This window comes from Protomyctophum bolini, assembly GCF_963924005.1.
Source record: "Protomyctophum bolini genome assembly, chromosome: 15".
Lineage (NCBI taxonomy): Eukaryota > Metazoa > Chordata > Actinopteri > Myctophiformes > Myctophidae > Protomyctophum > Protomyctophum bolini.
The window spans coordinates 16,100,934-16,116,789 of record NC_137876.1 but is presented as its reverse complement, the minus strand read 5'-3'; the positions used below and the strand labels follow the sequence as shown (position 1 = coordinate 16,116,789).

Genomic DNA, 15,856 nt, shown 5'->3' with positions numbered 1-15,856 from the left:
ATGGGTACTGTCTCCTGATTGAATGAAATTTGCACCCCACCTAAACATTTATTTTCATTTTCTTAAAGAGAAGAGACGTGGACACCCCTATTATTGAAAAAGGCGTCCGCTCAGTATTCCGACATCCCATTTGGAACCATTGAACTAACACTATTGCAATCATTACTATCATCAGAATATAGAGCTGACTTTTTAACAGAAAACTTTTTTTCTCTTTAAAGCAAGGCTTGAGTAGAAACCCCCCCCCCCAACAACATCAAGTGGGTTGGTGAGATTCCTCTGTTGCAGGACATGAATGGTAATGGCCGTGAGTCTTCCAGCCATAGGAATTAATTCACTCGTGCCCACAGTTCAAGATTAGTCTCCCGTGTGGCACTTATTAAAATGATGGCTGCTCCCCTGAGCATATAGGTTTGCTAACCATGGTGGCTGAGAGATAAGAGGCTAACAAGGGGGTGAAAATCCCCCCAGCCCGACTGACGATGGCAATTGCTTTCTTCCAATCGGTGGAGGGCCTATCAATGCTAATTGGTCCAGGAGGATGGCCTTGGGGAGGGATCACCTCCGTTGGAATGCATTACAATGCGCGTGTTTGTGTGTGTATTACTATAGCCCTACTTGTGAGGACCAAATGTCCCTGCAAGTATAGTAGAATATGAGAAATACGTTTTCCTGGTGGATTTATGGTTAAATAAAGGGTTTTGAGATGTATGTTTAGATGACGATGGAGGTTGGAGTTATAGGAAGCGTTGTGAACTTGTAGATCTGCATTTTTTCGGCATTAGTCTCAGTCTCAAAGTGAATTGATAAAAAAATGGCGCTCGTATTATCGGTTCTAACATGTCCACAAGTATAGTAATATAGACATGAGTGTGCGTGTGCGCAGGAATTCATTATCAACCTAGTAGCAAATGGATTGGAAATAGTATGTGATCGACCAGGTTTTCCTGAGATGAAAACTATAGTCTAGCCATAATTAGCAAACTTCTAGTCATGGGAACAGATGTGAACAGACCTTGAAACTATCTTCCAAGGGCTCTCTCTCTCTCTCTCTCTCTCTCTCTCTCTCTCTCTCTCTACCCGACAGCTAGACCTTTTTTGAAAACGGCATCAAGGAAAAAGATCTATAACTTAGCGGGGGAGAAAAAAAAAAAAGAAAATCAACCCAGTTCTAGCGTCTATACTCGCGTAAAAAGGACGGTTAATGGTTTTGCTGCCACGTGCCATAGCAACAAGCCTTAGCAACGGATATATGAATGTCACCGGCAAATCACGGGGTGACGTTTTTTATTAAATGGAGGTCACGTTAGACGATCCGTGGGTGGTCCCGGGGTGACATATCTTCAGTGTCCCGCAGGGGGGAACGCCTGAGATCCCTGCCGCTTTTTTCCCCCCGTTCGTTTGCTCATTGTCTTCTTCTTCCTAATGACGGTGTGCAGGGAAGCATGAAGGCCAACTGTCAGTCTCTGGGAAATCAAGGCCTTTCTTTCCGTCTTCCTCTCTATCTTTCCCGGAAATCAGAGGATGACCTTTTTATCATTGATGATTGAGTGCAGTTGGTCAATGATCCATGTGTTCAATTGTCTGTTCATGCCCACCTCTCTCATTATCACGCTCGCTATTATTTTGCGTCACCCTTGTCTCCCTCCCAAACGTGTGTGCTGTGTGTGCTTCTTTTTGACTGTAGGAACGAAGTGAATTGAATTGTGCCGTGAACCGTGTTTTCTGCACGGGTTCTGGGTTTATTTCCATACAAAATGGCTCGGTTTCAGATAAGGTTCTCGAAACCTAATTAGGCTCTACGCACAAGTAGACCTTGAATTGAGCCGCATCCTTTCTTCCTTCACAGGTGTTACCAATGATACTAATGAATGCTCTGTCAAACAGAGTCAGAGTGCTTCCGTTGTGCACGTTGGCTCGCTGGAAACACTCTTCTACACCAGTGTGTCTCAAAGTTCTCAGTAAGAGGGTTCCAGAGTTACACACCCCTGTCCCCTTGCGGGCGTGTACAGTAACTCATAGTGGGGGGCCTTGAAATTCCAAAGTTTGAGAACTTAGTATCATTGGCTACACCTGTGAGGGAAGTAAGGAAGAGGCCCAATTTATTTTCCATATATGGCTGCTTTAGGCCCTGCTTCATCTAGTACTGAACCGGTCCGTTAGTCCTGAGAAACCACATCTCAGAAACCACATCTCAGAAAGCTAAAAACAAACGAGAAACAACTAGAATAGTGAAAACAGCAGATCTACAAGCTCATAAAAGCAACTGACTATAACACACTTAGTCCAACACACGCACGCACACACGTGCACAGATTGTGCTCTACACTGTCACTTGTCCCAACCGTGTGTGCGCGAGTGTGTGTGACTATATATAATTTATATATATGAACAAACACTCTATTATAGCTATTATTATTGAAATATTACAGCTAATTAACAGTTGATTCAACAAACACATATGTTTATACCACTCTGCAAGTGCGCATTGGTACAATTTCAGAGTTACAAAGTTTTAAATTGACCAAATCAACAGCTTTTGATCTATTTAAAGTACTGAGGCACAACAAGCAGCGCCAAGGCTTGTTCATTGTGCTTCCACAGATGCTTGGATTGTGTCTGGCCAGCGGGACATGTGACGTCTATAGAAAAAGTCCCCCAGTCTTCTTGTCGTCTCTTCTAACTTTTCCACATTTCATGGTGTGCGCCTGGGTGTCTCCGCTTGATTTAGTCGTTTGAATATAATTCCATTTATAGTTTTAGTCATATTTTATAGTCATCTGAATTGTTTTGCTTTTAGTTTTCTGGTTTTAGTTGACTAAATAGGCTATCACAAGATTTGAATCAACACAATCTACGTTTGATTTAGTAAAAATAAATGGCAGGCCGTAATGCCTGATTTGGACTTGGCTGCGTGCCGGCAATAGCCGATCTACAAGATCTGTGACACGTAACGCGGTGTGGGATTTAGGCTATGTTTGGAGTGTGGCGACGACCATGCACAACCCAACATCCATCTGTGACGTGTTGTGAGATTTAGGCTATGTTTGGAGTGTGACAACCACGCGCAACCAAACATTCACGATTCAAGATGTTTACTGTCACAAGGTGTCAAGGATGTATACATATGCACTGTGAAAAACCTAGGATCAGCCTATAAGGTCGTAATACTAGAGAAAAGGTTCATGGTTTTGACTTGTTTAGCAGTCTTGCTGCCCTGAGGGAGGAAACTGTTCGTCAGTCTGCTTGTGCTGCCATGGCTTTGATGCTCTGGTACCTCTTCCCTGAGGGTAACAGTATTCATGAACGGCCAGCCGGCATCCAGTGATGCGCTCGGCTGTGCGCAAAAACCTTATGGTCACTGTCTGTGCAGCGACCCATAACAGCTGGTGAAGCTGCTAGTCAGCAACAGGCTCTCAGTCGTCCCTCTGTAGAAGGCCCTGGTTGGTTTGTGGACTCAGGCCGAACTTCTTGAGGCGCCTGAGTCCACATAGCCATTGTCGTGACAATATTCCCACTATTTTCAGAAATAGTGACAGAAAATGATGACCCCCAAAAGGTGATGCCAGGATGAAGGTGGTAAACAAATAAAAAGTATAATTCTAAAAATGTGCTACAGTCAATAAGAAGGTGAAGTATTATTAAACTCATTACCGAAAGAGCCACTTACTGGAGCATGTTGCACCTGTTTTCCTCATGTGAGTTTGAATGCCAGCACTCTTTTGTTTGAAAAGTTTGTTTTCACACAACAGACGTGTGCCCAGGATCATTTAGTAGATTTGTAGCCGTGCATTCGTGCCTCTATTCTTCATCGTTCACTTATGAGCTCTCATCAGAGGGGAGTAAAAGTTAACGCATCAAATCAAACCTCCAACTGTAGCTCCGACGTCTCATCAACACTTTCACTGCTTTCTGTCCAAATCCCCAGTGTGGTGGAAGAAGCACACAGATGACTTAATACTCAAGTAAAAAGTATAATAATACCAGATGCCACAATATAAAAATACTGTTACTAACTAAAATGGCCTGTATTCAAAGTTTACTCGAGTAAACAATGTTTATTTACTTGAGTACAGAAGTTATGTACACATAAGGCTACTTAGTTATTTTCCACCTCTGTCCACAACAGAACAAAACTTGAAAAAATGCCCCTCGGGGGACAGGTCTCCACCAAGCCAGGTCAGGTTGTGGCCTCCTGGTGGTGCTATAATAGGCCAATGTGAAAATGTTTGTATTTCTTCATAGGCCTTTGATGGATGATTTGAGGCATTTTGTTACAAAAATCTGTTTTGCAAAAATCCACCTGTTGGTGGTGCTATAACAGGCCAATGTGAAAAGGGTGGTATATATTCCTCAGCCTAGTAAGAAAGTGCGTGAAACATTACACGTAAATTGCACGTTGCGTTCATGATTTGAGGCTTTTTGTTCAAAACGGGCCAATCCTGCAAACTTTGAAAGCCAAGTATAGCCAATTAGGATGGAATATGAAATATCGGACAGATCCGTCTTGAGCACATGACTGTAGAGATACTGTGTAACGATTTGCGAGATTTTTGGACAGAATCTGGAGGAGTAATATTTAAAAAATATATATATTTACAAAATTCAGCCTCCTGGTGGTGCTATAACAGGCAGATGCAGGTCAAAGGTTTGTCCTTGGCCTCTAGGGAGTGTGCATGCAACGTTTCACGCAGATCGGTGCAGTTAAACATGTTAAAAGCTGCCTCATGGTGACGCTATAACAGGCCGTTCTGGAAAATGTGGGGCAGAGGTTCATCGTTGGCATCCAGGGAGTGTGTGCAAAGTTTGGCTCCAGTCAGATGCGACTACAGTGAAAAGTTTACCAAAATATATATTTTCTGTTCATCCAATATTCATAAGCAACAGCATTGCCCAGCTAAAGCCAATATTTTCCTCTACCTATCATGAATGCATGCATGTGGAATACTGCAGGATTTAGTCTTCATGTGGTAAAATATTTATTCAAGATTATTCATTTATTCGTGGGCATGCATTTTCTGACGTGATCGGTTTTCCAGCACCTTTTACTTTAACCTTATTAACCCTGATGTCCCTATATGGGGAAATACAGACTAATGGCTATAATATAAAGGACCAAGCCGTAACGTACGGTATCAATGTCTCTGTCGGGATAATGAAGTATATCTCATCATCTCTTAAAGCATAAGGCATAAGGTTTTCAAAAGTTCTCAAAAGAACCACTGATCTATGACACAAATTCATCAATGATGTACACAGGGGCGGCATTAGGAATCTGGAGGCCCGTTTCAAGGCAAAATACAAGTTCCCCATATATACCTATGACATAATAATTCTGTTGATACAGACGTATTGATGATACAAATAGTTTTGACTGTTCAATATCGCGTGCAGCTATTACTCTAATTACGCAGCAACAACACCTCTCCTCATCCTGTCGTCCCTTCACTATAAATTGTCTCCCCTTTACCTCCCAATGTTCACATTTTACCCAGGTTGTTAACAGGAAATAGGTGTAACTTAACATCATGGGAGAGAGCAAGGCAGCAAGTGAGCGAGAGAGACAGAGAGACAGAGAGAGAGAGAGAGAGAGAGAGAGAGGTGTCGGGGGGTTGAATGACACCTGGCGGTCAGTCAGAGCTTGGATTGAAACTGATGGATGTGCAGTATCTGCCAGGCCAACTATGTAGCTTTTTTTATTGTGTGTGTTCCGAGTTTTTCCGTACCTTTCAACTAGTCACAGAATAGTTCTCTTAAGTATGAACAAAATAAAAACACAGAGGTGTGTCTGTGGTTCCAATGAAAAGATATTTTCCCCCTTTGTAATCCTTTGTAATTTTTAATCCTTTGTATAGTTTTTTTTATAAAGTATATTCATTGGTTTTAACAAGATTAAGGACAATAAACACAGACATTACACAACAAGAACATAATAACAAACAAGAAAAGAAAAGAAAGAAAAAAAAAACAGCTCAGGCACAACACTAGTGTAAATAAAAAGATGGAATATACAAAGACATGGCAAGACAATGAACCATAATGGCAATAAGTGGCCATTCAGGAAATGCATACATACTGTATATATATTACAAAGACAGACGATACAGTCATCATAGGCTCCAAATCATTACATTAAGAGTAGACCCATGGATACCCCCCCCCCCCCTCCAGGCGGCAGAGCCACCGCCCCAAGAAGCAGCCCCGACACAATGCATCGGGGGACCCCTGCCCAATCCTTTGTATAGTTAGTCTCGCCAAAAATGCAGAAAATCTGGGCGGTCTGTGCTTTGGATTGACACACGTGAAAATATCTTTGGCAGTCAATTATTATGTAAATCCATATATATGGAGTGCTTGGCTTGGCGGAGGCAATACAACAGAGATGCAATACAACAGAGATGCAATGTTGCAGTACATTCCATTTTCCGCTGGCCATGTGTTCTCACTGTTCAGCTAGCTATGTGATGGACAATGCATAATTTACTTGAGTACTGTACTTAAACTGCACTGCAAATGTGTTTTTGCTGTACTTTTGCACTTCTGCTCTGCCTTTCGGAACTCGCCTTCCTGCAGCATCCCAGGCGTGCATTAATGACTATAATGAACACCCTCTTGTGTAATATTGCTTACTTGTTGAGAGGACTAATGCTCATTATACCAATAAACTTACAATATAAATCGATGACTTACAATATAAGTCGATAAGTGAAATGAGCATCGCGTGGTTCTGTACTGTACAACAAATAGGTAAAATAGCTCATCCAAGCACACAGTGTGTTACTTTTAGCAAATCTTCAACCAAAGCCCAAACTACAGATGAAAGCGGTTACCCCCCCCCCCCCTCCTCTCTCTCTCTCTCTCTCTCTCTCTCTCTCTCTCTCTATATATATATATATATATCTCTCTCTCTCTCTCCAACCCCTTTTCTCCCTTTTCAACCTCGCCATGTCCTCATTACTTAAGTAAAAAAAGTGAAACCAAACCATATAATGACTTAGTAGGCGACTTTACTTTTGGTACTTAAAGTACATTTTGATGCCAATACTTTTGTCCTTTTACTCAAGTAAGATTTTTTTAATACAAGCCTTAACACGGTGTCTCTCTCTCTCTCTCTCTCTCTCTCTCTCTCTCTCTCTCTCTCTCTCTCTCTCTGTCTCTCTCTCTCTCTCTCTCTCTCTCTCTGTCTCTCTCTAGGTCGTTTTCTCAATGGCAGCTACTGTTCTTTCGAGGAGGGGGAGTGCGGCTGGCAGTCCATCCCAAACCGAGGCGGGGTCTCCTGGAGGAGGGGCCAGTCCCTCGTCAAGGCCTCCAGAGCCAGCTGCCCGGCATCAGGTGGGTGGCTCATTCTCGCTTCTGTAATGACATGTAAATGGACTGTTTCCCAAAACATGGGGTCAGCACCCGTTTGTGGGTCGCCGGCGCGGTTCTTTTATCGGTAAATAATATGTATGCCTTTTTCACGGGCCGAACGGCCTGCGGCCTAATGTGTCCGATCTACAAACTCACGAAGCATTGTCAGACTGCCTTTTTCACTTTTGTTAATGATATACTCTATATAATGCAAATGTTGAAAGAGTTTTGCCCTTTTTTGGGTATACATTTTGTGTAATTTAATTTTGGACAATTTCCAACCAGAGCTGTCACGATCACAAGCTGACACAATTAATTGACAATGAATTGTCAATATAGGGCTTTACCCTGAATAAGGGTTAGTCGTGGGGGCTGGTGAAGGTTACAGGTATGGTGTGTGTGATATGAAAAATAATCACAGTGATCCTTAATCATATTCCATCATATTCAAGGGCTTTTGGAGAGAAATAAAACTCCAGTTACTTTCTTGCAGAGGAGAGGTGTGTGTGCGTGTGTGTGTGTCTGTGTCCAGCTCTTTGATGCTCGTGAAGGCATCAAGGAAGGCAATGATGTTTCTGCAACTGTCAAATAGGTCATTTTTCAACATGGAAGTGATTGACGATTAAGCAAAAATGATTGCGATTATTTCAAATAATTGTGATTAGGCAATTATGTAATAATTGTGACGGGCCTATTTCCGCCTGCTGAAAATGTAGGGATCCCAGGTTCAAAGTGTTTAACCACCAATCCAGACTTACTATTGAGAACAACTCAACATTGTGCCGTTCGTGGGCTAGAAAGTCCTAGCTACCGTAAGCTGTTTAAGTGGAATGAAACGTCTATCTATATGAAGTAGAAATAATATAACAGAGGGCAGCTCCCAAGAGTCTGCACGGGAGGATGGTTATGATATTCATAATTAATTTGAGCGATGGTTATATTTAGACTAAAGCAAAATCCCACATGGATGAATCACCAAGCTAATTGAACGGAGTGCTGTTTAGCAGGTAAAAAAAAAACAGAAGGGAAAAACAAACGTGTGAAATCACTGTGTGTTGTGTGTGTTGTGTGTTGTGTGTGTGTGTTGTGTGTGTGTGTGTTGTGTGTGTGTGTGTGTGTGTGTGTGTGTGTGTGTGTGTGTGTGTGTGTGTGTGCATGCGTGCGTGCGTGTGTGTGTGTGTGTGTGTGTGTGTGTGTGTGCATGCGTGCGTGCGTGTGCTTTCACTCGCTACAGGTAGTACATTCAGTGTGGAAGGAAGCTCGTCAAAAGGCCAGAGCTCAGCAGTATTGAAGAGTCCCCTGTTTCCCCCTCCACTGAGGAACTCTCCCTGCGTGGTAAGAACCACACACACACACACACGAGCGCACACACGCACGCGCACACACACACACACACACACACACACACACACACACACACACACACACACACACACACACATAATGTTGTGTTCAGTTGATGTATTGTTTTGACTGTATTCATGAATTGTAACCTTGGCTACATTGAAAATGAGGGCTTGCCCTCAACTGTATATTTCCGAGAATAAATAAAGGTGATGATGACACACACACACACACACACAAAAATTAAACTATAAATATGAGGAAATGTTAGAGGGAGAAACGGTATCCAATCAACTTTAATGTCCGACCTACAGGAGTTTGTTCTCATGTTGATAATAATAATAGTATTATTGCCATCACCTGGGCAGGTGAGTCGTGTAACTTTCCAGCCGTTAAGCTGTGTATGTGTTCAACAACACAGGTAGCGGCAACTTCTAGGCCATTAACCCATTTTGGGCGGGAACCCCTTTTGGTGTTAGCATTATGCTATGCTTTAGCTATTGAAAAATAGCAGATCTACAAGCTCATAGCGCGCCACCAAGTGGCGCGCTACGAGCTTGTAGGTCTGCTACAAATAATTATCGTGAAAATGTGGCACAAATCTTTGAATATATATTTCAGAGGGAACATTTTTAACTAAAATATTTGCTTCTGGGGGGTCCCTGCTGGAACAACATATTTTCAGATGGAGGTCGGTGGCCAATTACATATCATTTTTGGGATCCTTGACATGAAATATTGAGCACCTCTGAGATAGAAACGGGTATTTCAGAAAACTGTAGGGCCTAAATGTAAATCAACATCAGGCCTAAATGGGTTAACTCTTTCCGCGCCAACAGCACCATCTAGTGGTTGGCGCACACTGCCGCGCTTTTCAGCCGTCGCGGTCCCTATTTGAACCAACACCACCTGGAAATCACCTACTTCCGCGAGTGTGCGGCTGCGCAACAGTAACACTTTGTGGTCAACAAACGCTATGTCCGTACTCAGACGGACAGACAGACACAGGGGCAGACACATAGCTGTCTATAGGAGTGGCTGTAGCACCACTCGAAAACCCCCCGGTGAGGTAGACAAGAGGATGATGGCACATAAAGTTGTGTGGCACCTTCCCTTGTGTGGTCCCAGGTGGTCCCTCTGAGTCATTGAGGGTCTATACCTCATCAGTAATGCATCAGGGTCTCGTGTAAAAAATGTCCTTGCATTATTCAGATGGCGCTGGCCAAGTACCGGACCTCCAAGGCCATGGGGGGGGGGGGGGGGGGAACACAGCAAGTGGCTGTCTTCTTCTTCTTGACTGAATGTGTTGTCTGTCCCCCCATGTTTAGTGTTGTTCTGCCGCGCTGACCTCTCACCTTTGTTTCCTTGTCGCTAGGCATATTAATTAAATGTGGTAGAAGGGAGTGAAGAGAGAGAGAGAGAGAGAGAGGGAGGGAGGGAGAGGTCAGGTGTTACAAGGTTTCTGCCCGACTGCGACAATGATTCAGAGAAGCAGTCAATCGTACGAGACCGCATACGGACACAGAGGAGAATTGTTCAATAAATAAGAAACACAAGACAGACGGAGTAGTGAAACCAGAGGGGAGAGTACGAGTACAATATATCTCATCTTTTATGCTGCTGTCCCCAATGGTTGTTGGGGACAGCAGCATCACGCCACCGCACACCCTGTGTGTGTGTCCCCCACACCACATCAGACATGACAGGCAGCTTTCCTGGCATGGCGGCTCCGAGATTAGCCTTGATTTCCAGATGAACAGTCCCTAAATCCCTTTCCCTGCACTGGGCTCCGAGCGGTTTCCATTTAGTCCGCTCCGCTGTGGTAGACATTAAGAAAGTACATTTAAGTGTACTGTACTTAAAGTACATTTTCAAGTTTCTTTGCAAGCACATGACTTTCACGGTACATTACACAATAGAAATATTGCACTTTTGACACCGTTACATTTAGACTCTTAGGACCCAAACTCAAAAATTAGGGATGCACCTTTCATCTGTAGCATAATCAGAAATGGCCATAATAATGCCATATCGGTATCGGAATGGTCTCAAAATAATAGATTATTTAATCGGTTTTCACCAGCAAAAAAATAATTGAAATTTAAAATAATTCTGGACAAAAAATTCTGAAAAAAGACGAGCTTTTGTATGTGGGCTATTTTTGTTATTTTTGTTTAGTTTTCTTTCAGAATTTTCTTGTTTTTCTAGTTCCACAGCTTTGCGTTCTTAATACTAGAAAGACAATGTATTTTGTACTTTTTGAATACTAAGAATTTTGCTATAAATTACTAGAATATGTACTTTGTCCAGAAAAACCAGCAGCCAACAGGGTTTTTTTTGGTCTATATTTGCTGCCATGATTTGCTTTCATGCGGTGCCCCGTGTGCACTGTGTGCAGCATGTCATCTTGATGTTGGATTGGTTGCCATGGGGTCTTCCAGTTGGCACCAAGGAAGCTGGATTATTTTTCACTTAAGTAAAAGTATCAATATTGCAATGTAGAAATAAAAGTACAAACGTATTGGTATCAAAATGTGCTTACCCAAAGTAAAAGTACTCATTGTCCCATTACACAAGTTCACAATGTATACAAAATTTTAAAATAGCAGATCTACGAGCTACGAGCTTGTAGATTAGCTATTTTCAAATGGCCGAAATGTATATATGTAGGGCTGAAGTAAAAATATGTCAAAATTGTACTTAAGTACAGTACTTAAATGTAAATGTACCTTACTTTACACCACTGAGTGTTGGTTCAGAACAGGGTTCTTCTGTCTCTCCAGCTCTTTAGGAAACAGAATTTTATTTTGGGGTGTGTGATATACCAGTTCTCTCTCTGTATCAGGAGAGAGTGAACTCCTAGTACCAAGACAACAGGATAAACAAGTTAAATTGGAAGTGATGAAACAAAAACAAAAAATGAGCAGATGGAAATTAAAACTGAAACACTATCAAATTGATGCTGATAAATTAGTCCTTTCTCCTGATTGAATGAAATTGGCAACCCACCTGAAAATGCAAATGCAGGCTCACAAGGCGTCCTGGTGAACGTTGAAGTATAAAGTTATTTGCATATCTTGTCCTATAATGGAAACAGGTTATCTTGGGGGGAAATAGTTGCATATTATATTCACGTACCGTAATATGAAATAAGATTAAAAATAATTAACCGTGGATACCGTGGATGGAAAAAGTGATTTACCCCAAGTCAAAAAGGTTTCAGAACCAATGCTCCTAGAGCAGTGTGGTCCGGGGGGGTCCTTGGGGGATTTCCAGGGGGTCTCCAGCTAAAGTTGTTAATATAGCATCAACATCTGTTCAACCACTTTAACTCTATGTACAGACACATCATCAGCCCAAAATATTTTCAGATGTAAAATATCCATATTAATTTGGGGGCGCTTGACAGGGTTCCCAAACCTTTCAGGCTGCGACCCAGCCAAAATAATCATATTTGAACTGGGGACCCCCCCCCCCCCCCCACCCTGACAGGCACTTTTACATTGCCTTTAGTTTGACTCAGTTCCACAGATAAATATTGGGGTGCAGGCTTTAGTTCCGACATCCGCAAGCACGGAGCAACGCATGTTCGACCGCTTGTCCTACCGTTGTTTCCGCATGTTGGTGTGTGTGATCTGCGTGTGCATCCCAGATATTGTGATACTGTATTGTGAGCTTGTAGATCGGCTATTTTCACAAGGATTGCCTCTTTATATGGAATATTTGACAATTTGGCTTTCTTAAAAGTCCTTAAATGTGTTACTTTAGAAAGGTGGAGATAGATAGATATCCTGTATACACTTACACTGTATGTTGGTTTGTTTACTGTCAATGCCAGAAAACAATGTTGCACATTAATTAAGCTAATCATCTGGGGACGCCCCAAAATAATTATTGGCACAACTTTCGTTCAAAGTTTCCCCTCTATCATATGGAACTATTGTTTGGGTGTAGTGATATGGACACAAAAAACATAGTTCCGTGTGATAGAGGAGTAAACAATGAACGAAAGTTGCTCTATATAGAAATAGGTCAACAATACGAATGACGCTAGTTTTGTAAATGCATTTTCTTTTAATGCGTGGCCCCCTGTGCCCCCCACAAAATGACCGGAACTACTTAATAACCAGAGCAGAACTCCCACCACGGGCAATCAATTAATACAGTTGCAACCACTATATTAATGGCAAAAATTCTGAACTATCCCTTTAAGGTTTGATCATAGGGGAAGCTGTGGGGAAAAGCATGTTAGCAATAGTTCCAGGAAGTGAGATACCTGGAACAGCTATAAAAGTACAGGAAGTGAGGTACCAGGAAGAGCTACAGGAAGTGAGTTTGCTTTTAGGTTTCACAAAGAGTGTTTGGTGGTGGTCATTTTATGTATTTTAAGGCCAATACTAAACCAGAATCAGAACTTGTTAAATCACTGAGTAGTGTGACCGAAGAACGTTGTGAAGGGGAAGAAAGGAATTGGTCGAACATTGAATCAATTCAGAGCTTTTGGACAAAGGAACCTGCTGGAGTTTGGAAGCACTCGTTTTCTATAACGCAACCTCCTGCTTCCTCCTGCATTATGTGCCGTTAAGTGATTCCCAATGAGCACTTGCAAACTCGAACACTTTGAAAAATGATCAAGGTGTTGACAGAAAGTAGCTCATAATAACATGTCTACAGTGGGTTTTTATGAAACAAACACTGCAGATAGAAAGAGGACAATGAGCTTTTGTACAGCTGGAATGTTGGGGAGTTTAATGTTGTTTAATACAATCAGGGCTTTTCTGTTTGGATGTACGTACTGATGCAGGTACAGGACCTTTATTTCTTTTAGTTCTTTATATGACGTACAATTTTATCATTTTTATGGTTCTGATTGTTAGAATTTGATGCCAATAGTTTTGTGCTTTTACAACAAAACTAACATTTTTAATGACTTCTACGGAGCATTTCTACATACAGTGGTTGTACTTGAGTAACCCCTGCCTGTCACTCTGCCGTCTTCTCCACGTGAATCAAAAATGGTGTAAAAATCATACAGTAGGCTATCATGTAAGTAAATTGTCGATGTGAATCTGCAATAGAAGACTGTTCTTTCCGATTCATTATTTAAAGTACCGTCTCTATATACACTGCGTTAATCCCTGTTGGCAGATGTACAGCCGTCGCTCAATTTGTAGCTGGGCTCACCCCGCACACCTCGTAAATCAACCGGGAAAATGGCTTCCTCTAATCTGATGACTTGCTGACCTCTGCTGACATCAGCCCTAACAAGTGCTCTGCATTGAATTAGGATGCAGCTCCATGTGTTACACTACACTGGTATGCACCATGTCTTATTCATCTCACACTCACCCCTGCGGTCAAACATTAGAGTCAGTGTTGGGTGGAATCCTTGTATATGTCCAAAACCATTATTTCTTTTCCCCCTTATTTAATTTGGATAAAAATTGTGATGATGGCATCCTAGAAATACACTTTTCACTACCTTTGTGTGACACTTGTACGATGAAATATGGCGTTAATTTGAGATGCCAAATATATGGTTGTGCCAATGGCCGATCTACAAGCTCACAACATGAAGCGGTTTGAGCTTGTAAATCTGCATTTTTATTTATTTTTTACCTTTTGAAAGTGAAAATGGTTAAGTCTGTCCGTGATTTTAAGTAACCAATGAAAATTATTAACAACTTGTGACAAAATAATAACTACATGTATCCATTGGGAACACAGGTTATATTTCCCATAGCTTTGGACACACACAAAACAAATTTCCGCAAGTACCAGGTTTTTCCCAGCTGGCAGTGACGTCAACGTTATCCTTCCCTCATCAACACAGGTGCGAGTGTGGGTGTGTTCCGGAGGCCTCCAGAAGGGGTCGCTGTCTCTGTGGATCGTGGAGAACAGCACGGGGCCGGAGGAGCGCCGCCGCCTGTGGCCCTCGGCCAGCGAGCCCAGACCTGGGAGAGGCTGGAGACACATCACCGTTCCCCTGTACGGACTGGCAGACTGGTACGGCTAAACCCCTCTCTATATCTCTGTTTCCTTCTTATATTCACCGTTCCCCTGTACGGACTGGCAGACTGGTACGGCTAAACCCCTCTCTATATCTCTGTTTCCTTCTTATATTCACCGTTCCCCTGTACAGACTGGTACGGCTAAACCCCTCTCTATATCTCTGTTTCCTTCTTATATTCACCGTTCCCCTGTACGGACTGGCAGACTGGTACGGCTAAACCCCTCTCTATATCTCTGTTTCCTTCTTATATTCACCGTTCCCCTGTACGGACTGGCAGACTGGTACGGCTAAACCCCTCTCTATATCTCTGTTTCCTTCTTATATTCACCTCTCCCCTGTACGGACTGGCAGACTGGTACGGCAAAACCCCTCTCTATATCTCTGTTTCCTTCTTATATTCACCGTTCCCCTGTACGGACTGGCAGACTGGTACGGCTAAACCCCTCTCTATATCTCTGTTTCCTTCTCTTATATTCACCGTTCCCCTGTACGGACTGGCAGACTGGTACGGCTAAACCCCTCTCTATATCTCTGTTTCCTTCTTATATTCACCGTTCCCCTGTACGGACTGGCAGACTGGTACGGCTAAACCCCTCTCTATATCTCTGTTTCCTTCTTATATTCACCGTTCCCCTGTACAGACTGGTACGGCTAAACCCCTCTCTATATCTCTGTTTCCTTCTTATATTCACCGTTCCCCTGTACGGACTGGCAGACTGGTACGGCTAAACCCCTCTCTATATCTCTGTTTCCTTCTTATATTCACCGTTCCCCTGTACGGACTGGCAGACTGGTACAGCTAAACCCCTCTCTATATCTCTGTTTCCTTCTTATATTCACCTCTCCCCTGTACGGACTGGCAGACTGGTACGGCTAAACCCCTCTCTATATCTCTGTTTCCTTCTTATATTCACCGTTCCCCTGTACGGACTGGCAGACTGGTACGGCAAAACCCCTCTCTATATCTCTGTTTCCTTCTTATATTCACCGTTCCCCTGTACGGACTGGCAGACTGGTACAGCTAAACCCCTCTCTATATCTCTGTTTCCTTCTTATATTCACCTCTCCCCTGTACGGACTGGCAGACTGGTACGGCTAAACCCCTCTCTATATCTCTGTTTCCTTCTTATATTCACCGTTCCCCTGTAC

At 42.7% G+C, this 15,856-nt stretch overlaps 1 protein-coding gene across 1 annotated transcript in view; it reads left to right on the top strand.

Moving 5' to 3' along the window:
* Positions 1-15,856, top strand: part of LOC308329316 (ALK tyrosine kinase receptor-like) — a 139,827-nt gene that overhangs the window by 30,484 nt on the left and 93,487 nt on the right. Inside the window, exons 3-5 of the mRNA XM_080783561.1 lie at positions 7,195-7,332; positions 8,585-8,685; positions 14,528-14,700. Coding sequence (XP_080639687.1) covers positions 7,195-7,332; positions 8,585-8,685; positions 14,528-14,700 — 412 coding nt within the window. The remainder of the gene's footprint in view (positions 1-7,194; positions 7,333-8,584; positions 8,686-14,527; positions 14,701-15,856) is intronic.